The 24,487-nt window shown below is 42.8% G+C and overlaps 1 protein-coding gene across 4 annotated transcripts in view; it reads right to left on the bottom strand.

The window, feature by feature from the left end:
• Positions 1-7,249: 7,249 nt before the first annotated feature.
• asmtl (acetylserotonin O-methyltransferase-like) overlaps positions 7,250-24,487 on the bottom strand; it is a 47,240-nt gene continuing 30,002 nt past the window's right edge. For all 4 annotated transcript variants that reach the window (XM_067985729.1, XM_067985730.1, XM_067985731.1 and 1 more), the window contains exons 8-14: positions 22,606-23,044; positions 21,532-21,703; positions 18,105-18,286; positions 15,367-15,499; positions 14,160-14,303; positions 12,082-12,204; positions 7,250-7,675 (exon numbers count right to left, since the gene is read on the bottom strand). In XM_067985729.1, coding sequence (XP_067841830.1) covers positions 7,461-7,675; positions 12,082-12,204; positions 14,160-14,303; positions 15,367-15,499; positions 18,105-18,286; positions 21,532-21,703; positions 22,606-23,044 — 1,408 coding nt within the window. In that variant the 3' untranslated portion in view covers positions 7,250-7,460. The remainder of the gene's footprint in view (positions 7,676-12,081; positions 12,205-14,159; positions 14,304-15,366; positions 15,500-18,104; positions 18,287-21,531; positions 21,704-22,605; positions 23,045-24,487) is intronic.

Genomic DNA, 24,487 nt, shown 5'->3' with positions numbered 1-24,487 from the left:
TTGCCTGCTGACCTTTGATTCCAATTTATCCGGGCCAGATCAGTTCTCATCCCACTGAAATTGGCCGTCCTCCAATTGAGTGTTTTTATTTGAGTGGTCCATGTCCTCTTCCATAGCTATTCTAAACCTTATGATACTATGATTGCTGTTCCCTAAATGTTCCCCCATTGACACTTGGCCCGCCTCATTCCTCCAAACCAAGTCCAGCAATACCTCCTTCCTTATTGGGTTCTCCTGAACACACTTCAAAAATTCCTCCCCTTTTTTTTAATGCCCCTTATTACTATCCCAGTCTATATTAGGATAGTTGAAGTCCCCCGGTATCACTACTCTATGGCTTTTGCACCTCTCTGTAATTTCCCTGCAAAATTTGCTCCTATATCTCCTTCCCACTGGTTGGTGGCCTATAGAATACACCCAGTAGTGTAATGGCACCTCTATTGTTTCTTAACTCTAACCAAATAGATTCTGTCCTTGACCCCTCAAGGATATTCTCTCTCTCTCTAGCACGGCAATATACTCCTTAATCAATACTACCACCCCACCCCCACCCCCACCTTTCTTCCCTTCCCTATCTTTCCTGAACACCTTGTATCCAGGAATATTTAGTATCCAATCCTACCCTTTTTTGAGCCAGGTCTCTGTTATCGCCACATCATCATATTCCCATGTGGCTATTTGCGCCTGCAGCTCACCAACCTTGTTTACCATGCCTCGTGCATTTACACACATGCACTGTAAACCTATCTTAGACTTTCTTGTACTCTCTCTCTTAGTCTGGTCCCATCTACTGCCATACTGTTTCTTGCTCTAGTGCTAGCTTTCTCTCTCAATCCTTTGTGCACCTTATTTCTCCTTTCCATCCCCTTGCCAAATTGGTTTAAACCCCACAGCACTAGCGAACCTCCCCACGAGGACATTGGTCCCAGCTCCATTGAGGTGCAACTCGTCCGGCCTGGACAGGTCCCACCTCCCCCAGAACTGGTCCCAATGTCCCAGGAATCTAAAGCCCTCCCTCCTGCACCATCTCTCCAGCCACGCATTTATCTGCTCTATCCGTCCATTTCTGTACTCGTTAGCACATGGCACCAGGAGTAATCCAGAGATTACTATCTTTTTTGAGGTCTTGCTTCTTAATCTCTATCCTAACTCCTTAAAATCTGCCTGCAGGACCTCATTGCTTGCTCTTCTATGTCGTTGGTACCGATTATGGACCATGACCTCTGGCTGTTCACCCTCCCCCGCCGGAATGCTCTGCAGCCGCTCAGTGACATCCTTGACCCTGGCACCTGGGAGGCAACATACCATCCTGGAATCACATCTGTGGCTGCAGAAACATCTGTCTGCTCCCCTGTCACTATCGCTCTCTTGACCTTTCTCCTTCCTTCCCCCCCCCCACCCCATATACCTGAGCCATCTGTGCTGCTATGGTCTTGGCTCTGGCTGCGCTTACCAGAGGAACCCTCTTCCTCACCGGTATTCAGAACTGAATAACTGTTAGAGAGCGAGAGGCCCTCAGGGGACTCCTACACTACCCTTCTGCTCATCCTTGTCTGTCTGGCAGTCACCCAGTCCCTCTCTGTTTGCAGTTTCTTAAACTGTGGGGAGACCACCTCCTGAAACGTGTTATCCACGTAGATCTGTCTCGGGGAGGCACTGCAGGGACGCCAGCTGCTGCTCAAGTTCCTCCAGCTGGTGACACTTCCTGCACCTGTGGTTGTCCAGGACACGGGAAGCGTGCTGGAGTTCCCACATGGCACAAGATGTGCATTCCACAGGAGTGAGGTGTGCTGCCATGCCTCGATTTATTATATTAACTAAACTTTTAAAAAAAAACTCACCAAAGTTTGTTTTTGTTAAGTCTAATCAGCTCCTTCCCATGTGCTGACATCACTGGGTTTTATTTCTCTCTCCCTGATGCTCACGCTCTGGCTCCGCCTCAGGCCTCCGACGCCTGCCTTTTTATGGGCCGTTCCCTCTCCTCTGCTCCGTCGCCTCAGCCGCTCAACAAGGCGAATGTGGAGGCGAAAATAGACAGTCTTTGTAATGGAGAATATATGTGGCTGGAAGCTCGGATCGGGGTCGAGTGTGGAGACAGATATTGCAAACAATTTGGTTTGATCTGAAACAATGGCCGGGGAGGGAGGAATGGAATCGGTAGCAAGGGTACGAGGGGGGAGCTAAAGATGATAGTTCCAGTTTTACCAGTGTTTAACTGGAAGAAATTATGGTTCATCCAAGACTAGACCATCAGTTTCACAACAGATAGTGGACGAGTTGAGACAGGTGTTGGGGAGGTAGAGCTGCATGTTATCAGTGTACATATGGAAGTTGATCTCATGTCTGTGGATAATGCCACCAAAGGGCAGTATATAGATAAGGGTCCCAAAAAAGGTCCTTTCAAGATGGTGGTAGCATCAGGCACTCAAATGCTCTTAATTTCTGAAATCCTAATCCCGCCAGCAAATTTTTCCTTTACAGGTATATATCCAATTCCCTTTCGATTCACAAGGTTGATACCAGAACTTAGATATCCTTATCAGGAAAAGCTGAACAGGCTGGGACTGATAAGTCTTTAAGATAATGAAAGGGTTTGCTAGGGTAGATGTAGAGAAAATGTTTCCACTTGTGGGGGGGGGGGGGGGGGTCCAAAACTAGAGGCCATAAATATAAAATAGTCACTGGGTAAAGAAGTTTCTCCTGAATTCCATAGTGATAAGAATGTGGAATATGCTACTACAAGGAGTAGTTGAGGCAAATAGCATAGATGCATTTTAAGGGGAAGCTAGATAAGCACATGATGGAGAAAGGAATAGCAGGGTATCCTGATGGGGGTAGATGAAGTAGGGAGGGAGGAGGCGCGTGTGGAACCTAAATGCTGGCATAGACCAGTTGGGCCGAACGGTCTGTTTCTGTGCTGTAGTTTCGATGTAACTCGATGAAAGTTACTATTGAATCTGCTTTCAGGCAGGGCATTCCAGATCATAGCAGCGCACTGTGTTTTTAAAAAAAAATTCTGCTAATCTCTCCCCTGGCTCCTTTGTCATGACATAACAGGACATGCCTGCCCACTTTAAACCATGCTGGTGCACTGCCCAAATATAGGACATTATTGATGGCAGTCATTTGGTCATTAGTCAGCAGATTCCTCCTTTCCCCTCTGTCAGCACCTACTTTTGCCTCACCCTGTGCTGCTTCCTCGACCTCAATAAACACATCCTTTGAACATGTGTAGCTGATGGTTGGAAACATTAGTGAGAAAAGAGACAATTAATTAAAAAAAACACGAGCTCACCAATGCAGATTTGGGTCATTTGAACATTGGTAATTGCCTCTCTTGCCACACGAGAGTGGTAGTTGTAGTAGTTGTTATAATTTGTAGGCTTTAATATTTGAAAGTGAATAATACAGGAAGACTAACTATTGACCTGAACTATTTACAACATCACCATCTTCTGGCAGAGAAATATTACTGCATAAATAAGGTTTTAAATGACCATTTTATCAGTTACTGCATTATTATAGATTCAAAGTGGTTCAGGGTAAAATGAAAAATTAATGTGCAGGAATACATCAATCATATTTACCAATATTGGTTTTGCAAACTAGCATGATAACTGGAACACCTATCATATTTAAATTTAGTACATGGTGTGTGTGTTTCATTGAAATCAGTCCTTGGTACAACAACAATTTGCATTTATATTGCACCTTTAACCTAGTAAAACATCCCAAGTCACTTAACAGGAGCGATTTTCAAACAAAATTTGACACCACGCTACAAGGAAATAGTAGGACAAGTGACCAAAAGCTTGGTCAAAGAGGTAGGTTTTAAGGAGTGTCTTAAAGGAGAGGGGCGGAGAGGTATGGAGGGAATTCCAGAGCTTAGGGCCTAGGCAGCTGAAGGCACGGCTGCCAATGGTGAAGCGATCAAAATCAGGGATGCGCACGTGCCAGGATTGGACGAGCGCAGAGTAACAAAACCCTTCCACTCGTTTGAGTGCAAGTGGGTAGAAAATCTAACAGAGTAACAGATAAAATAGAGACAAGAGAAAAGGTTATGACAGAGGCTAGATTCCAACAGTAACGGTGGTTTTGGAAATGTATCCTTTTTGTGAAACTGTTTGCAGAGAAGGGGACAGATTAACAAAAACCAACAGAGTAGAAAGCAATATAGCCTCCAGAAGGAAAAGAAAAACTTTGTTTGCAACATTGCCTGCAGCACGCAGACAATACCTTGCTTAATGACAATGCCAAGGTCTCCATGTCAACCTAAACACAGATCATGTTCAACCTCAAAAGCAGGCTTTTGAAGCACATTATCACTGGCACATTCTGCAAATGGCAGGGGACAGAAAGATACACGCAAGTTGTTCAAGTGTCACATGAAAGAACTTTTGCAAGTATTCAAATAAAAAAAAGTGGTTTGGTAGTAACAGACACAGCAAATCACAAGACAAAACCTTTGAATACAAGCTATCAGCAAAAATCAGTTTGCTAACATCTTGGTTTCAAGTAATCCTCGGGGGGTGAAGTTGAGCCCATTAGCTTCATTTTGCGTGTGTGAGCGTGACAGTTCCCATGGTAACACATTCCTCGTACAGTACCATTTGATGTCTCCTCCAAATAGTCTGTCAACTTGTGTTTCCAAAAGCATTCATGAAAGAGGAACAAGCCAGAGGGGGTAAAAAAGAAAAATCAAATTATGCTTTGTCACTTGTTTTTTCTAACGTTTCTGTTCGGTCCTTGCTGCGTTTGGGGTTTCCACCCTATCAATATCTGTCCTCCCTCAGGACTTAATTAAATTCCCATATTACACATCTATTATTCCCTCTCCTTCTCCACCCCCCAAGTATTTCTTTTGTTGAGATGCTTGGTATGTTGGAAGCCCACAGTTTCATAACCCCACTCCTGATGTTAAAAAGCAATTTGATTCAAGTAAACATCCCATGCTGCAGAACAGGTAGTTAAATAATATATTACATATCATGCCAAATGGTATGAAGTTTGTACATTTCCCCCTCACGTTTTCTGAAGTTATCTGACTTTGCCGAGTGCTGATCTGTTGCTAGGCAGCATAGATTTACAAGCTGAGTGTCTACAACCTCCGGGGGTCCATGAGCAGTTTGCCAGGAGCCCACACCACCAGATTTTTCTCCAGCTGGGACTGGGCGTTGAGTACAGTGTTTGAGAATTTTGCATGCTGTATTTTATTTCTGTATTTGTTGACTTATTACCATAGTACCTTTGCTGCTCTTCGCTAATGGAAAAAAAAGTCAATCTGCAATAATAGCACTGACTTCCGTTTGGCAGCTGACCCTGCCTTTTTGAACAGTGGGCCTTGAGCAAATGTCAATATTCGCAAGGGGTTTTCTTCTCATAGAATGATACAGCACAGGCCATTCGGTCCATTGCGCCTCTGCTGGCTCTTTCCAATTAGTTCCACATTCCTGCTCTTTCCCCATAGTCCTGCAAATTTTTCCCCTTCAAGTATTTATCTAATTCCTTTTTTGAAAGTTACTATTGAATCTGCTTCCACCACCCTTTCAGGCAGTGCGTTCCAGATCATAACTTGCCGCATAAAACATTTTTTTCTTCCGGTCGCCTCTGGATCTTTTGCCAATTACCTTAAATCTGTGTCCTCTGTTTACTGACCCTTCTGCCACTCTTTGCAGTGTTGTTTTGCTCCTCTTTTACCACTTTTCCCTCTGCCTGACATTGTTCACCATCACCACTTAATCTCCTATCCCCACACACAAGTTTGTAAAGGACCCCGCTTTGGGGGGGGGGGGGGGGGGGAAATCGTCTTTGGTGATATACTGTTTCAGTGTGACTGTAGTAACAGGCACTTGCAGTGTGGAGCTCTATGTAATATTTAACAGTGGGATACACCTAACACTATGTAGTCGTGAATGTTGCAGCACTAACGCTCAGCACCATGGAGTGCCTTGATGAGGTGTTCAAACCTCCGACTATGCTAATTTGCTGTCCTGAACCACGTGGGCATGGAGGATAAAAGCTTAGGAGTCGCCTAGCCGAAGGGAAGGAAAAGTGGAGAGGATATTTGAGTGGTAACTGATACTTTTTATCACTTGGCCAAAGAGGTACTGATGGAGGTCTGGAGCGAGCTGCCCTTCTGCTCCCTTTACAACAGAACAGAGAATCCAAGCAGAATTAAGATAGGGAGAACATGCCTCAAATAAAAATGACCACAAAAAATAGATTAAATAAATGGCAGTATCTGCAGATGTAGTGCTGATTTCATGTTTTACGAAGGAAGCACATAAGACTAAAGGAAAAAAAAAAATCAAATTAACTTTAACTTGCTGCTCTAAATTCAACCACCTGGAGATTTGACAGGAACAGCCTGAAGTGACTCTCCTAACTTTCCTACCCATCTCCCTATGGCAAACTGCCTGAAACAGCTGAGACAGCTGTAATTCAAACTTCTGTATGAGCTGCGTGTTTAATTATAATCCATCGCCTCTGTACTTTACAAGATATCTCATCTATATGACGCAGAGGTTATGACATTGCATGTTTCATGATTAAATGAGGTTTTGACATTAATGGAGTTTGTTCAGCAACTCAATGCTCCATTAGTCAGGAAAGAATGCTCAAATAAAAGGTGGACACTAATTTTAAAAACACTGAATTATTATAAATATTATTAGTTTGTTGTAAAAGATTCTGGTCATATTACAGTAAGAAAGCTGGGACTGCTTGCCAGAACCATAGAGAAGCTTATACAACACCCTCAAGTGAGATGACTAACAGTCTGAAGCACATATCCTGTGCATCTATTGTCTGTATAGTCCATATGTTTAACACTCCACCCCCACAGCAGTGAATCAGATTTCGTACATGTATTCGAATAAAGACGGCCCTTGATCTGATCCTTTCAGGATACCAATCCTACTGCCTTTCCATTACAGCTTTAATGTCCACCTCAGCCAGTAGGAAGGATCACTGTTTAATGCCACATCCAAAAGATAAACACTTCCTATAATGAAGCACTCTTTCACTGGAGTCTCAGCCTAGTTTACACTATCGTCTGAAACCTTCTGATGCAGAGGCAAAAGTGCTACCACCTGAGCCAAGCTAATGCTACAAAAACCACGAATGCAGAACTCTGTACAACTCAAGTTGATAAGTGATTTACATGGGTCTCCTTCAGTAGCAGAATAAATATATTCAAGTTTCATGTGCATTTTTTTATGCATACAATTCAATGCTACGATTTAAAAAATATATTTTAAACATGAAGCAATCATTTAATATCAAGTTAATTTTACAGAATCTATAATTTTGCCATGGATTTTAACCAAGTGAAACATAACTGTCCACCTCCATTGGACACGTGCTCACATGTACCAAACACATTTTGCCCTTCACTTTAAGAAAAAGACCAACATTTATTAGTAATTTTCAATATTCAGTTAGAAATTTTCTACGTTTTTCTATTGCTTTATGCACAAAATGGCATCCAGAAAATTTCCTGTGTGCTTGATCTCTACATTTGTGAAGCCGTGTTTGTGCAAGAGCTTCCTGTACTCTGACCCACTCCTCTCTTTCCCTTCATTTTCCATGAGCATGTTGAGGGACTGCAGCACAGCTCTGCTGGGCTTGGTCTTCCGGTCATAGAGCACAAGCTCAGCCAGCAGAAGGCCGCATCCTAAAAATTCCAGAACAATTCAATCAGTAAAAACAAACAACAGGTAACATTCTGCAATAAGCAAAGCAAAATATTTTGCATGCAAAGAAACTTTTCTGAAACTTGATGTATTATTTGAAAAGTCACAAATTAAGCAGCAAAAACAAAGAACGGAAAATAAAACATTTTCCCGCTGGGTCATGGCTGAGAAATAGAGGGCCCGATATTAGCATGGCGGCGGGTTTGCAGTGGGGGGGGTCGACTGGGCGCGTGGGTAACGCGCCCGGTGAAATCAGTGTGCTCCGCACGCCATCGCAGGCTAATTGGAGCCACTTACCTGTGCTTGCAGGTTTCCCGCTGCTGATCTGCGCGGCGGGCGGGCTGCGCATGCGCAGTAAGGTCTGTCAGCTGGAGGAGCCCTATTTAAAGGGGCAGTCTTCCACTGACTGATGCTGCAGGAAGTGGGAAAAATTACAGCATGGAGCAGCCCAGGGGGAAGGCTGCTCCCAGGTTTAATGATGCCTCACTCCAGGTATTATTGGATGGAGTGAGGAGGGGGAGGACAGAGATCTTCCCCCCGGCGGGCGGGAGGAAGCAGCCTGCCTCTGCCACCAAGGCCTGGCTCGAGGTAGCAGAGGTCACCAGCACCACCAACATATCGCCCACCTGCATACAGTGAAGGAGGCGCTTCAATGACCTAAGTAGGTCAGCCAAAGTGAGTACACTTACTCATTCCCCTACACTCCGTCTGCCACATCACCGCCCCCACCCCACATCATCTTCTGCACTGCCAACACTACTCTATCACATCACTCCTCACACCCACTCAAAGCTCATCCTCCTCTTACCTGCACTTACTCACCTCGCCAGTACTCATCCCACCACTACCACTCAACCCAATCCTCATAGAATCTCATGGCTCTATCTCATACTCACCCTCTCATGCATCTCTTTCACGGTCAGCCTCACTCAACCTGCCACTACCTGTGTTGCAGCCACAGGGCATGCATCACATATGTGCAGTAGGAAGCATAAGGCAAACGTGTCGTGAGCATGAAGGGGATGCACAAGGGTGTTTGAGGGTTTGTCATGGTTTTTACTTATAACTGAATTTCTGATCAACTCACATAACATATTATATTGTCACCACTACTGCCACGTCTTTGCGAATCTTGTCTGGTTTGTGCAATAATGCCCTTTCCTGAGGATCACGATGAAGACCCACAACTGATGCCACCCATTGTGTCACTGCAGAGTGGGTGTAGGTGTATTTTCAGGGCTCTTTTGTGCAGACGACAGAGACGTCGGCAATGTCCCCGGTGGCACCATGGAAGGATGCAGAGAAGTTGTTGAGGGCAGTGGTGACTTTGACAGCGACAGGTAAGAAGATGGTGCTCGGGCCAGCCGGGAGCAGCTTGGCATGAAGGAGGCTGCAGATGTCCACGGCTACATGTCGAGTGACTCTGAGCCTCTGTGTGTACTGCTGCTGAGAGAGGTCCAGGAAGCTGAGCCTTGGTCTGTGGACCCTGTGGCGAGGGTAGTGCCCTCTGCGACACATTTCTCTCTGCGGGGTTGCCCACCCTCCTGCTGTGCAGGTGGGTGTGTCACAGCACTGTTGTGGAGCTCCACCTGTCAGAGGTGGACGGCGTGGCTGGTGATGCTGTTCGCCCTCCGAGGAGGTCATGACTGCAGCTACGGCGGCCCCCATTCTGAAGATGTATATCTGAGGGGGTCCGCAAGGTGGGTAAATGTGTCTGGACACCAGGGTAAGTGTGCAAGTTTGTGAATTTTCTTGTGAGGAGGAGGGTAGTGGAGGCCAAACTTTGTCCAAAGTGACAGAGTGGCCTCCTGCGATGAGTGAGGGTCTCCCCACCCCCCCCCACCTGTCAAATGGACCTTTGCAGCTGCCACACGTCCATTTGAACTGGGAATGTTTCCCCCAGTACGGGAAACAGTCTCAGTCAATTGCAAAATCCCATCCCTGCTAAAATAACAGGTCAATCAGGTCTGTAAACAGCCTGAAGTACCTGTTCAAGTACTTTAAGTGGCACCCCGCCGGCTTGTGAGCGCGTCAGTGGGAAACCCGGAAGTGGGCGGGTTGGAGCTGGGCTCCAGACCCGCCCCGGGAATCCCCGATTTTCGCAGCCCCCCCCCCGCCACGAACGCACCCGATCGCGGGTGCGAAATTAGAGCCGAGAATCCCTGATAAAGTAGTTATTGCTGTGACGATTAACATCTATAAAAAGAAAGAACTAGATGAATATCTGGTTTGAAACAGAATTGTGGGTTACAGTAAGTAGAGATAGAGATTACTGAATACTGTGTGGAATATAATGATCACTGAGCTTTTTGGACAATGAAAATACCATGTCAAGGAAAACAACTGGGATAGGAAGTATAATGTAAGAAGTGAGGTTACATTTTAGAGGTCTGTTCAATTTAAGTTAGTTGAGGGCAGGTAGGGATTACCCGGGCAGAATCTTCTCCAGGGTAGAGCCCATGATAGAGCAAACTGTAGAAGGAACAGGTTTGATGGGCTGAATAACCTTTCCCATTCTGCGCTTTCTTTTTAACAAGTTGGGAACATACTTTGAAAGGATAGTAGTTTAACTTTTAAAAAAAAAATCAAACGCACTACCCATTTTGAACATAACTCCAGAATAACCCCCACCACCCTTTTCCCTGGGTTTGCTTAAAAACTGTTAAATCTCTAACTTCTTCCAGTTCTAATGAAAAGGTCATCGACCTGAAACATTAATTCTGTTTCTCTCTTCACAGATGCTGCCTGATCTGCTGAGTGTTTCCAGCATTTTCTGTTTTTATCCCAGAATAAATGTCCTAGATTTGGAATGGAATGTCTAAATATTAGATGAACACATTACATGGATAGAGCCACATCACAACAATGATCCAACTTCCAGTCTGCAATTGGCAGAAAGTAGAACTTCCTGGAAAGTCTTAGATCCGTAGAGATTTGGAGTCAAAACAAGTTTTTTTCTAAGAAGAACAGGAGCCAATAATGCTAAAATTTATTTTTATATTATAAGCAGCGTGCTTAGAAGACTACATTGTGTTTCCAGGAACATAATATCGATTCAAATGATATCAGAGTGCATCCATTTGATTTCTGTTTTTTCTCACATTCAATTTTTCCCCTTTTCTTTCATCTTTCTATAAATTCTTGGCCATTCATTCCATTCATTTTCCCCTTCCAATTTTTGAGATCTCAATACTTCAGATATTTGCTATATTCCATTTCCACTGTCTCAAGTCTTTCAAAAAACCTCTTTTTTAAAAATTAAGTATATTTGCCACTTATCAGAACAGATTCTCGGTTTGCACCAAGATACACATCCAGAAACCATTACACCAACATTTAGCTAAATGCCTACAAATGCTTTAACCTTTTTAAAAAAAAAATTGCCTGCCATCTACAATCTCCTAAAATCACTTATCTGATCTGTTTCCTACACACACTCACATTTTTTCTTTGTATTTATATCAGCACCTTTTTAATATTTTCTCAATTAGCTACTCACGCTCCCAATCTATCATCAGCTGCCTTCATTGGAAGCTTCATCAAAGCAGTGAAACAGAGATCAAGAGAGATGTTCAAATTGCTCCAGAGAGCTGTGCACTGGAATCCTTGAATTGCGAGTGACATGGTCTTGCTGGTCCAGTACTTGGGAAAGCTTGTACAAAAGTTGTGATAAGAGTAACGATATCAGAAATTAATCACAACTGGAGGGAAATGTATGCAAGTGACACAAAAATGGCCATTTGGGAGACAATAGCTCGAAAATGAAGAACAGAAACTTCACTGATGATGAAAAGGTTATTCCTCAAAAGAAGAAATGCATGCTGGACAAAAGCTCTTCAAACAAGAAACCAAACTCATCACAAATGTACAGGAAACAAAGGAAACATGCTGCATAAACATCATGCAATTAAAACAGTAAAAAAAGAGATGGAAACATTTAAAGCAGCGAATATTCTGTCAGACCAATCAGTCGGCTCTTTAGCTTTTCAGTTCATCTCAAACAATCCTGCTAGAAAATGGACAATCTCTATTTAAAATGTTGCTCACAGTGCAACCTCTGGGAAGTCATTTTTCCATCTCGAGTAATTTCAACTTTGGGCGAAAGTGTAAAATGGGCACTATCGAATTGGCCGTCCAATTTACACTCTGTCCGGTTTTCCGCTCCGTTGACTTCAATGGAAAGAAAAATTGGGCCGGGGGGTATAACGGGTCAGGGGAGGAGGGTGTTATAACGGGCAGCTCATTCGATATTGCCCTAAGTTAAAATTACCCCCAACTGTTTTATAAAAAAGCCAAATGGAAGCAAAGCATTTTCCCTGGAAGGAGAAGAAAAAAAGAAAGAAAAAAGACATCTTACGCGGAAGGAGATGCAAGAGGGTTCTATTACCTGGTTTGCACGACTGAGAGAGTCTGCTTAATATGAGATTAACCTTGTCTTCCTTCCAGAAATGCAGAATGTTTGAGAGAATATAAAGTTCTGCCTCTGGTAGGACATCTCTGAAGAAGTCTCCTTTTTGAGGGAGGGGGAGAAAACAGAATATTGAAATTGTAGTTTACTCAGCATACCTACAACCTCCCCCTCCCCCTGCTAACAAGTGGGACAAAAAAAACCTTTGTAACATTATACCTTAGGAGAACTGTCAGTTCTTGGTGCAGTTTAGACTGTGGCTAGATTCGGTAACATTTCTGGTGGCATTTGGCATATATATAGTTTTTACATTTACATCACTTATCTGCCTGAAATGGTCAAATCTAAAAATCTATGTGATAATAACACACTATTTAAAATCTAACATCCTTCAAATCTGAAGAAAAAGGCACACATTAGGTTAGTTTATTGGGTCCTATCTGTAAATATGGATCTTTTATGAGACTGTGCTCTGGGTGGCGATGTGGTGCGGGCTTGATTTGAGTGCTGATCAGGAGCTAGTACACTCTACTCATGGTCATATCAAAATTGGGCTCTTGAAATTTAAGTTTTAGATCTTACTCAAAAAGAAAACCGACTACATTGCAATTATTAAAAGTGGTCTTACAGTTGAGGGCTACAACTGGCCTCAGCATCCCTGGGGTAAGGAAGAGAAAAGCAAATCAGGATTCCTGGACCTGATCACTATCCAGTGGTCCTCGCTGGAAAGTTCAAGTCTGTTAATGTCAGATGTAGGAAGCACTGGCCTTGGCTCTGATTACTTACCCATAGTTGAATGGTCTGCCAACACTCACTGTCTAACACACACACATCAAAAACGATCACTTGGGTAAGGACCTGCGTCACTAACTGCACCCCGGCAATGAGAGTGGTGAGAAAATTAGTGAATAAAAATGTAATCATTAGAACTTGAATACTTTCTGGTGAGGGTCTTCTAACACCTCTCTTACACACCCTGAGCAGGACAGAAGATCCTTCTTTCATCTCCAGCTTCCCATCTTTCTCCAGCACAATCTTTCTACTCTTTATTTTACTATTACTACTATGGTCAGTAATCCTCTGAACTTTCTTCTAGTTTCTCCCAAGCTGCAATTATGCAGTCCAACCCTAGATTTCCGCTCCAGGACTTAAGCATATAACCTAGGCGGACGATCCAGTGCGGTACTAAGCAAGTGTTGCATTGTTAGAGGTACTGTCCTTTGGAAGAGATGTTAACTGAAGCTCACCTGCCTGGTTCAAGTGGATATTTAAAAGATCTTAGTATTATTCGAAGGGCAGGGAAATCTTCTTGTCTCCTGGTCAACATTTATTCCTCAACCAATACAACCAAAAACAGATTAACTGGTCATTCATTCAGTCAGTTTGCAGGATATTGCTAGGTGAGAACTGACTGACACGTTTGTCTAGCTAACAACAGTCACTGCATTTCTAAGTAATTCACTGAGTGAAACACTTTAGGACATTTGAATGATTTGTTAAGGCACTATATTAATACAAGACTTTCTTTTCTTCCTCCTCCTAGCCAGTTCTTTATTATAGAGAAATCAAAAGGACAGATTTCTCAGTCACAGGGAAAAAGATATGATCATGGCACTCCCAAGATGATGGAGTGACCTGTCGATCCATTTAATTTAAATATGCTTCACATGTATGTTGTCCCTGTGCACAGGGAACGCTGTGACAAGAATAAGGAGCACAGCAGATCTTAAAGGGCTGCTGTGTTTAAAATTGCTGTTTAATTTTTCCTCAAGTCCGCTGTTGTAGTTAAGAAAATGGCAGCTTCAACTGGGAGAACTGCCTCCTTCATTCAAGAACACCTGAATGTGCTGCTGGAAGAGGTGCAGTACAGAAGATGGCCTCTGCTAAAACCTTGTTCAATTACTTGAATTACAACCTTCTTCAATTCAGTTTGCTAAATCTTATATTAAAGGTTTCGTTTGCAACAGCTGATTTAATCGTAAGATGCAAGTTAATTATGAGGATAAAAATCTGAACCAACAGTAAAAGAAACCCAAGTAAGTGTCGTTATGAGTTACCTTCTCTGAAAGAAATTCGACTCAGATTTTGACCTTGTGGCTGGAAGTACTTAACCTTTGCCAACACTTGTGGCAGATCAAATACTGTGAGAGTCATATCTTGATATGCATTTGCCATTTCATATGCTAAAGCTCCAGTACATCCTGCAACAAAAGAGCCATTTTGGTCACAATTACTAACATCAATAAACACGTTGATATCAAAACAGACTGAAGGAATAGACTTAATTTCCTTGGTATCTCTTTGCTGCCCTTGCATTTATACAGAAAATTCATCTTACTACCAACCTTTCGATTTGCATTTGGAAAGGCAGTGTATGGTTTGGCTGAATGTGTTCAAATTAGGGAGGACAATCAGGTCAGACAAAAACTCTTTAATATGAAATAGGGCTCAGTCCACATCTCTGAGCAAGTCAACCACAATCAGAGTTCTCCACTATTCTTTGTAGCCTGGTTCAAACAGCAAAATTGAGGCCTTCTGCTTGACCACCATTACTTTCACCAACCTATAGTTTCTTAATGGCCATTCCTCCCAACTCCTCCTCGAAACTAACCCTCAAACAATGCAGCTTCCCCCTCAATATTCCCATAGCCCTCCTCAGATTAATTTCCTCAAACGATCACCTCCCCACCCAGCTTCTATCTATTCAAATTTTCATTCCTGGTCCCACGCTCAAGTTTCTACCGTGTGCACTGTGCAGCTCAGCAGATGGCCTTGATGCTGGAAATGGAGAACTCCTTGAGCCCCCAGTATATCACAGAGGCCTCAAGGACGATGCATAGGAATGGAAATATTACACATGGGATTAATAATAAGTAAAATATATTCTCAGAGCAAAATAAAGGTGGTCAAATTTCAAAAGTAGAAACTGTCTTATTCTGTCTCTGATCATGTAAACCATCACACGGACCCCAGGGATTCGAGAAGGCCCACCACCACTTTTTCAGGGCAACTAGGGATAGGCAATAAATGTTAGCCTTGCAAGCAGCTCACACGTCCAGAGCACAACAACAAAAAAAATTACACCACTGAGATTGAAGCTCACACACCACATTTTACTTTCCTATCAGCGTTTTACTGCTGATGAGCTCATTGAGACTACTGTACAACAAAATCAGTCACTTGTGGGGGGTAAGAAAAAGTTACCAGCTTACAAAGTTCCATTAGTTAAGAAAAAGTAAAATTAAATTTAAAAAACGTTCCTACCTCCTAAGTCACAAGCTGTTTTAAATGATGAAAGATCAAACGCCGTAACAATGTCATTTCTTGTCACTTTGCTAATGCAGTTAATTGCAGAAATAAGAGGCAGCATTTCTTCTGAATTCAGTGGATCGAAAACCTGTAAAGTTAAAGTGACACTTTAAAATGAATGTCTCAGTGGAGATGATTTAGGCCAATGATTGAGAATGCACTTTGTATTGACATTCAATCAATAAATATATATCCCATGGCACTGCACATGGGGAGTCAAGGCCAAGCACAGTCTTGAGGTGAAGCAAGATTATCATAGAATAATTACAGCACAGGAGGCCATTCGGCCCATGCTGGCTCTTTGTAAGAGCGATCCACGTTGACATTCAATCGTTGGCCTAATTTGTCTCTACTGTGAATTGTACCATTTAATTTATTAGAAGAGAGGGGTTGCTTGGGCAAGGCTGCGCTGCATGTAATTCTCTTCCCATTTTGAAGTCATACATTCTGCTCTTAATTCTATTACAAATTCCTATGTGCACATTTATATTGGAAGCTGCCTGTGAGAACGTGACATGCTGTAATTACACCCTCCTGCCATAAGTGGCGTTGCAGCACCTCACCTGGGGAAAAGGTGTAATTAAAGCAGGTCAAGTTTACTTAAGCAGTTTCCATTATAAATGTTGGGAGGAGTAACTTAAAATGGAAAAACTTGACAGGAAATGCACACAATAGGTCGGTCAGCAACTCAGGAGACATAGGTTAACAGTTCAGCTGCGACTAATACCCTATTGTGCATTTCCAAGCTCTTCTGTTTTAATTTCAGATTTCTGGCATTTTTGTTTTCATACAGTACGCATATACATTTTAAATAAAAAAAACTTGTGCCCACATGAATACAATTCTGTATAGCTTTAACATTTCTACATCATTGTTCTTTGAGTCACGATAACCACATGACACCACTGACCAATCAGACCCCCACAATCAAATCCATAATCATAGAATCACACAGTGCAGGAGGCCATTTGGCCCATCGTGCCTGTGTCGGCTCTTTGAAAGAGCTATCCAATTAGTTCCACTCCCCTGCTCTTTCTCCATAGAGCCCTGCAAATTTTTCCTTTTCTAGTATTTATCCAATTCCCTATTGAATGTGCTTCCACCACCCTCTCAGGCAATGCATTCCAGATCATAACAACTCGCTGTGTAAAAAAAAAATGTTCTCTTTATCTCCCCCCTGGTTCTTTTGCCAATTCACTTAAATATGTGTTCTCTGTTTACCTACCCTTCCTGCAAGTGGAAACAATCTCTCCCTATCTATCAAAACCCCTCATAATTTTGAACATGTCTATTTAATGTCTCCCTTCTCTGATCCAAGGAGAAGAATACAGAAAGCAATCAATTTTTAAAAAATGTACTCTTTGTCTACAGATCCTTTCTTTTTAAGCTCTACTTCCCTGTATTCTTGAAATAAAAAAAAAGGAAGTGCTGGAAATCTGCAGTAAAAAGCAGAAAACGCTGAAGAGATAAAAGTTTGTTAGCATTAGTAGAGAGAAAGGACACTGCTGGATCAGAGGCCCCTGGGCTCCCTAAAGGGCTCTCTTTGCCCAACTTCAACATGCTTGAGGTTCAGATGGAAAGAACCCCGAGGCAGGGCTTCACAGACCTCGTTGCTGCCCTGAAGTCTGCTCTCAGATCAGTGGGCCTGCCGAGGGACAAATCACACACACACACATCAGTGGGCCTGCCGAGGGAATGATCACACACACACACACACACATATATATATCAGTGGGCCTGCCGAGGGAATGATCAGCAGTAGGGGTGCTGTTAGAGCAGCACACCAGGAGCCCCCCACAAAAATATCCAAAGGAGCGTCACTCCAGACAACTGTCCAGGGTCAGGAGCACAGCCATGAGGCGGCCATAAAGCCTGCACTGCAGACTCTGCAGCAGGATTCCGCCAGAGTGAAAAATCCTTAGTAAGAAAGAGCTTGCATTTATATAGCGCCTTTCACAACCTTGGGACATCCCAAATTGCTTTACAGCCAATGAAGTAATTTTTTTTTTGAGGTGCAATCACTGTTGTAATGTAGGAAACATTTGCGCACAGCAAGGTCCCACAAACGGAAATGTGATAATGACCTGTTAATCTGTTTTAGTGATGTTGGTTGAGGGATAAATATTGGCCAGGACACCAGGGAGAGCTCCCCATCTCTTCTTCAAAATAGTGCCATGGGATCATGTCCACCTGAGAGCGCAGACAGGGCTTCGGTTCAATGTCTCAATCGAAAGACTGCACGTCCAAAAGTGCAGCACTCCCTCAATACCGCAATGACGCCTCAGCCGAAATTAAACAGACCAGTCATGGCTCCCCTTTTAAACAATCCACTACTTAGTGCAAACTCCAAATTCATAAAGATAAAATATAGAATTTCTTATAAATTGAAACTGAGCAGAAGCTAGGATCAGTCACTGTTGAATCCTTTTAATGTTAGGAGACAAACAATGCTGCTGTCTGTTTCCTCTTAACAATAATCATCACCCATCTAGGAGCACTGCGTGTATGCACAGTGATCTCTGTCACCAAGCTCCGTGAGCCCTGCAAAACGCAGTCAGTAATATAACGAGAGTCTGCTGGCGGCAAACTACGTACTAGAGATGCTGGTCTCAGACCAGTGCCTGAAGGATAACGATGGAAAAGGTTTGCTGAATTGTATGTGGAGTTTCAATTATAAAAACTGGACATTTTACCTGAAATAAGTCTTCAGGCTTTTTTCCACAGGCCGATGGGTACTGATATGCACCTTTTACAGCTGAATCCAGATGAGTGAAAAGTGGCCAAATGTGGTCATTATTATAGGTAATATAGTCACGTATAGAATTTTCACTGGCCGACTTCAGATATGTGTTGGCAAGTTTTGTGTTCTTATACACTGCAAAAATAAGATGTAAAGAAAGGAATCAATGTATAGGTTACTCGATTTATCCTCGTGTCAAAACCTTACAATACACCACACCATTTTTTCAGCTAGTCAATGAGTGATATTATGTTACAGCTAACAACAAATCCTTTTTTTAAAAAGAAATACCCAAGATTGCATTGAGTACCACCAATTCAGTATTGTACGCCGTTCTGGGAACTCCATTATAGAAAGATTATTTATCTGAGCCATGGAAAAGAAGCAAGATAGAAGATAAATTTGTTAGAATGATGCTAGGGATGAGAGCATACGGTTATGAGAAACTAAAATTGGGGCTATATGCACAGGAGCAGAGAATGTTAATGGAGAAATGTAATTGAAATGTTCAAATGATTTGAGTATAAACAGGGATTTCGTCCCCCGCTGGTTGCTGGATCAATAACCTTTCCTATGATTGCGGGAAGTAGACATTTGATATTGTCACAAGATCTCAAACATCAACAGCATTCCAATTATGAACCACAGAAAATATGAAGATTAATCTCAAAGCACCTGAACCACTGTAAATGTCAAAATAAAGTATTTTGGTATGACAGCTAAGCGAGAAAATGCTTCCAATAAGCAAGTTTAAAAACAATGGTGCTTAAAATGTTGTGAGGATTTGACATTGTTTCTTCAAAGACGAAATAAGCAATTTGTTAGCCTGTCTCAGTAATTGATTAACAGCTCATGAGTCACGGTGTTGCTACGGGAACCTGTGTGGGTCCCAGCTATGCCTGCCTTTTTGTGGGATACGTGGAATATTCCTTGTTCCAGTCCTACTCAGGTCCCCTCCCTCACCTCTTTGTGCGGTACAATGATGACTGAATCGGAGCTGTTTCCTGCTCTTGCCCTGAACTGGAAAATTTCATCAACTTTGCTTCCAATTTCCACCCTTCCCTCGCCTTCACATGGTCCATCTCCAACTCTTCCCATCCTCGACTTCTCCATCTCCATTTCCATTTCTGGGGATTGGCTGTTAACCAATATCTATTATAAGCCCACCGACTCCCACAGCTACCTTGATTACACTTCCTCCCACCCAGCTTCCTGTAAGGACTCTATTCCTTTCTCCCAGTTTCTCCATCTCATTTGTTCTGACAATGCCACCTTCCACACCAGTGCTTCCGATACATCTTTTTTCCTCAACCAAGGATTCCCCTCTGCTGTGGTTGACAGGGCCCTCAACTGTGTCCGTCCTATTTCCCGCACTTTTGCCCTCACCCCTTCCCTTCCAGAACCATGATAGGGTCCTCCATGTCTTCACCTTCTACCCCACCAGCCTCCACATTCAACGTACCATCCTCCGCCATTTCCGCCACCTCCAGCGCGATCCCACCACCAAATACCTCTTTCCCTCCCCTTTCAGCATTCCAAAGGGACCGCTCCCTCCGCGACACCCTGGTCCACTCTTCCATCACCCCCAACACCCACCCTCCTCCCCACGGCACCTTCCTGTGTGAGTGCAGGAGATGCAACACCTGCCCTATCGCCTCCTCCCTTCCCACCATTCAGGGCCCCAAATACTCCTTCCAGGAGAAACAGCGATTTACTTGTACTTCTTTCAATTTAGTATACTGTATCCGCTACACACAATGCGGTCTCCTCTACACTGGGGAGACCAAATGCAGACTGGGTGATCGCTTTGCTTAACACCTCCGTTCAGTCCGCAAGCGTGACCCTGACCTGCCGGTCACACGCCATTTTAATTCCCTATCTCACTCTCTCACTGACCTCAACTCTTACTCTATTCCAATGAAGCTCAACAAAAGCTCAAGGAACAGCACCTCATCTCTCAATCAAGCACTTTACAACTTTCTGGACTGAACACTGATTTCACTAACTTCAGATCATAACCACTGCTCCTATGTTGGACTATAACCTGGTGTTGTAAGATTCCTTACATTTGTCCACCCCAGTCCATCACCGGCATCTCCACATCATGCCTATTTTTTTGGACAGCAAGTGCTGTTAACGGTTCTGCTGTTGCCATTGACAGCTACTCCTGACCAATCTTTTGTTTCTTAACCTGTCCCATTACCACCACCCTTGCCTTGCACCATCATCCCTTTTGTCATTTAATCACTCTTGCCCTCTACCTTATCACAGACCTTCCCCTTCCCACCCCCTCCTTTCCCTGGCTCTGTACTTGCTTTAAAACTTTAACCCTTTTAACATCTTTCAGATCTGATGAAAGGTCTTCGACCTGAAACATTAACTCTGTTTCTTTTTCCACAGATGCTGCCTGACTTGCTGAGCTTCTCCAGCATTTTCTGCTTTTATTTCAGATTTCCAGCATCCGCGGTATTTTGCTTTTGATTTCATATACATTGTTTTGGGAAGTCTCTGATCCTGGTTGCTTGTCAGGAGTTACCGAGCAGGCTTTCCCTTTTGGCTGGGAACGCAGGGACATTAAAAAAAATACACGGACAGAAATAGTCAGATCCAGCAATAGCTGCAAGGTCTGTCAGGTCTTTAAAAAGAAAGCTCTAAAGGCAAGCTTTGCCGAGGCTCAGAAGGAGAATGCAGGCGGATAGATACAACTCAAGTCAAACAAGATGATCCACTGATCCGGGGAAGCATAGCGTGTTCATTATTTTTTGTATTATGTGAAGATAAGTTGTACTGATTGAATTAAGTGAGTCTGATCATAACCGTTCTGCCGTATGTTCACTTGCTCTGAAAGAAAGCAGCTTAATGATTTGGATTTGATCTCATCTTACCAGGTGTTTTCTCAGTCTAACTGAGAAAATTGGAGGCACGAGGACATGTGAAAAAAGACACGAATATGCAGTTCAGATCACAAGGGGGTACTATCGTTATACCCCTGGGTTACACTAATGGAGAAGTAGAGGCTGAGCACGGCGCATCTAGTCCGCCATAGAAGGAGCATGGGATCACTTACAGAAGTGACCAACGCCAATGAAACAGAGAAGATATCTACAGCAGACCAAATTTGTAACAGTTTCCCCAATTTCCTTTATTCCTAATTGATGTTCACCTCTCCTGTCTTGTAAAGCAGTCTAAGAAAGTCTGTAACATGAGGAACGCTACACTAATGTAGTTTCTTATTTTAGAAAGTCTTCAATAACAACTGCACAAACATGCACACGAGAGCAGTGGAACAAAGAATACCAAAGGGACAAATAAGGATAGTACCTACATAGAGACTCATCAGCACCAAGCACATGATTACCCGAAGAGCAAGTGCCACTTACAATGTGAAGTTCCTGGGGATTTTTCTAGTAAATTAAGTGATGCACAGGCATCTAAGAGGCGCTCCGTCCCAGTCACTGTAGCCTCTAATGTCTGAGCAACTTCTGAAGCATTTAAGCCGTTGTGTGTGCTCAATATGTCAAACACCTTCAGTTTGGAAGCTGTGAATAAGACCTGTAAGGTACAATAAATTATCGCTAGCTCTTGGGAAAAGTTGGAGCAGGAAAAAACAAAAGAGATCTGCGAGGATCATAAGGATCCTATCCTTCAATAAAAGAAATGAACATCATCATTGCAGATACAGATGAACCCCAACGTCATCAGACAGGCCAAATAATAATGTTTGAAGAGGGGCCACTTTAAATGTTTCACAAATTTTGATCTTAAAAGCTTCTACCTCACTTTTAAAAATGGCTCAAAATGCATCTTAACACTAATAACAACTAATCGTGGCCCCATTATCTCCATTTTGTTATTTAGCAAAGGGCTGAAAATTTAACGTAAACATATAAACATGAATTATACAGAAACAGACTTGTCCCAAGCTGCCTAATAAAAGCTTTGCAAATTTTTTTTAAAAAACGCATTCCAGTTTTTCCTTCTATATTGAAATGCGATTCTTGCCATTGCGGTAGATCCAGAGATGCTGCCAGCCTCCAGAAACCATGTTGAACTGGCCATTGCTCGTGTGAGCTTAGACAGCAGACTGTTTGATCATATTGGGGCGAGGGGGGGAAAATCACAGGCAAGGTCGTTCTTGTGTTCACCTTGAGCGTACACATTCGCGTTTTCCAGCAGGAGTCTCTGGATTGCAATTAGGGGTGGGGACACTGGCTGACTTTCCCCCCCCCCTCCCCCCACCTATAAAGACCAGGCAGGCAGAGGCCGATTAGAGTGTTCCAACTGCTGCTTCAGCTAATTCAACACAGAACTCAAAATCGAACTAGAGACGTTCTATGGATTAATATTATATATTGGTGATGCTTACACCCATGAGGCCATTGGGAGATATCAAATTATTTCAACACTATAAAAATAAAATCCATTCATAACTAATTTCTACATCCTCATATTACCTTTGATGCTTTAAAACCATCCGCAAGGTCTGCAATTTTATGAAGCCACTCAGCGTTCACCTCACTCGTGGTAGATGCACTTGACAGACTGTGGTGGTGCATTTCCGACGACTCTCTTGCCGCAGAAACACTGTTTGGCTTTATTGAGCTTGGACTACATAGCACCTCATTCGACGCTGCAGTTTGGTTAGATTTCAGTTCCTCTTCTGCTATTCCATTCTCCATGTGGTTTGTAGGGTCATCCCAAGGATCACTGAGGCCTTCCAAACTTGGAGTGGAGCTGTTCGCGGTACACTGACTTACAGGTGGGTTGTAGATTTCAGCCAGCCTCTTGCAGAACTGATTTAAGGGAAATCCTACCACGTTCAAAAAGTCCCCATGAACATACTCAACTAGCATTCCACCAAGCGCCTGAATTCCATAGCCACCTGCCTTGTCCCTAGAAACATAGGGGACAGAACAGTACATGAAGAACTACTTGTCCAATATACCCCAGTGCACAGCTTTTCAGAAACATTACAATGAGATTTAAAAAGAAAAAAAATGCAAATGAAGGGTTTTGATAAGAGTAAATAAGGAGAAACTGTTTCCACTGGCAGAAGGATCGGTAACCAGAGGACACAGATTTAAGGTAATTAGCGAAAGAGCCAGAAGTGAGATGAGGATCATTTTTTTTTAAACACAGCGATTGTAGTGATCTGGAATGCACTGCCTGAAAGGGTGATGGAAGCAGATTTAGTAATAAATTTCAAAAGGGAATTGGTTAAATACTTGAAGGGGAGAAAATTGCAGGGCTATGGGGAAAGAACAGAGGAGTAGGATTAATTCAAAGATTAATTCTTCTTTCAAAGAGTCGGCACAGGCACAAATGGCCTCCTTTTGTGCTGTAAGATTCTATGATATGCTGAAAATCAGAAAAATAAAATACATAAAGGACGAAATACACAGCTTAACATTTGGGGTGAAACATTTCATCGAGCAGTCATCAGGTGGGATTTCCCCTTCTGACTTTATCAGTGCTCGGACGCAAGGTCTCCACCCACAATGTTAACCTGGTAATCAGATTGTTGCAAGGAGGTTAACTGTTACTCCTTGAGTATGCAACTCTGCAGATTACAGAAAAAGCACACTTTCAGATTGTAAGGAATATGGTGCATTTAGAGTACACTGTTACAATGTTGAGCGAGAAGACAGTTCTATAAAAACAACAGTTTGACAGTCAATTAAATAAAATAAATTTAAAATGACAGGCAGGTAGCTCCAGAGTAAACAAGCCAACAGGCATATCAAAACATACTGACATGCATGCTATGCCTAAATGAGCCTTTATTTAACACTAAAAAAATGAAAACACTTAAAACATACCCTATAAATATAAGAACTGAACTTCCACTTGTAACGCTGACTACAACTTTTAAAAGTCAGCTTCACTTATAGAAGCATAAATATATTTCACAGTTGACAATGATCTATCTTCTACACACTTCACATCAACAGGCTGCATACCATTCAAATAGATTTTGTTGTGTATTCAGTGCTGTAAACATTGCACAGAAACCCCACAAGTAAATATGTCTGATTAATGGCTAACTGACCCGACCGATACAAGTCATGCTACTCATCACACATGTGGCTTGCTTCAGGTACTACAATCAATAATGCTCCAGCAACACAATGCCCTTGGGCACATAAATTATATTTTGTTTATGAAAGCTAAGAAAATATCTGGTGAAGGTTGATCCATGAACCTACTGTGGCACAAAGCTACAAGACAGGCGTTCATGCCTGCAATTATCCATGGTAGTGAGGATCCACATTTAATGTAGGAAAACGTCCCAAGATTCTTCATAGAGACGTAATCAGACAAAAACAGATGCCAAGC

The sequence above is a fragment of the Heptranchias perlo genome, chromosome 6 (genome assembly GCF_035084215.1).
Source record: "Heptranchias perlo isolate sHepPer1 chromosome 6, sHepPer1.hap1, whole genome shotgun sequence".
Lineage (NCBI taxonomy): Eukaryota > Metazoa > Chordata > Chondrichthyes > Hexanchiformes > Hexanchidae > Heptranchias > Heptranchias perlo.
The sequence above is the reverse complement of the archived record's forward strand: the minus strand, read 5'-3'. Positions and strand labels throughout refer to the sequence as shown.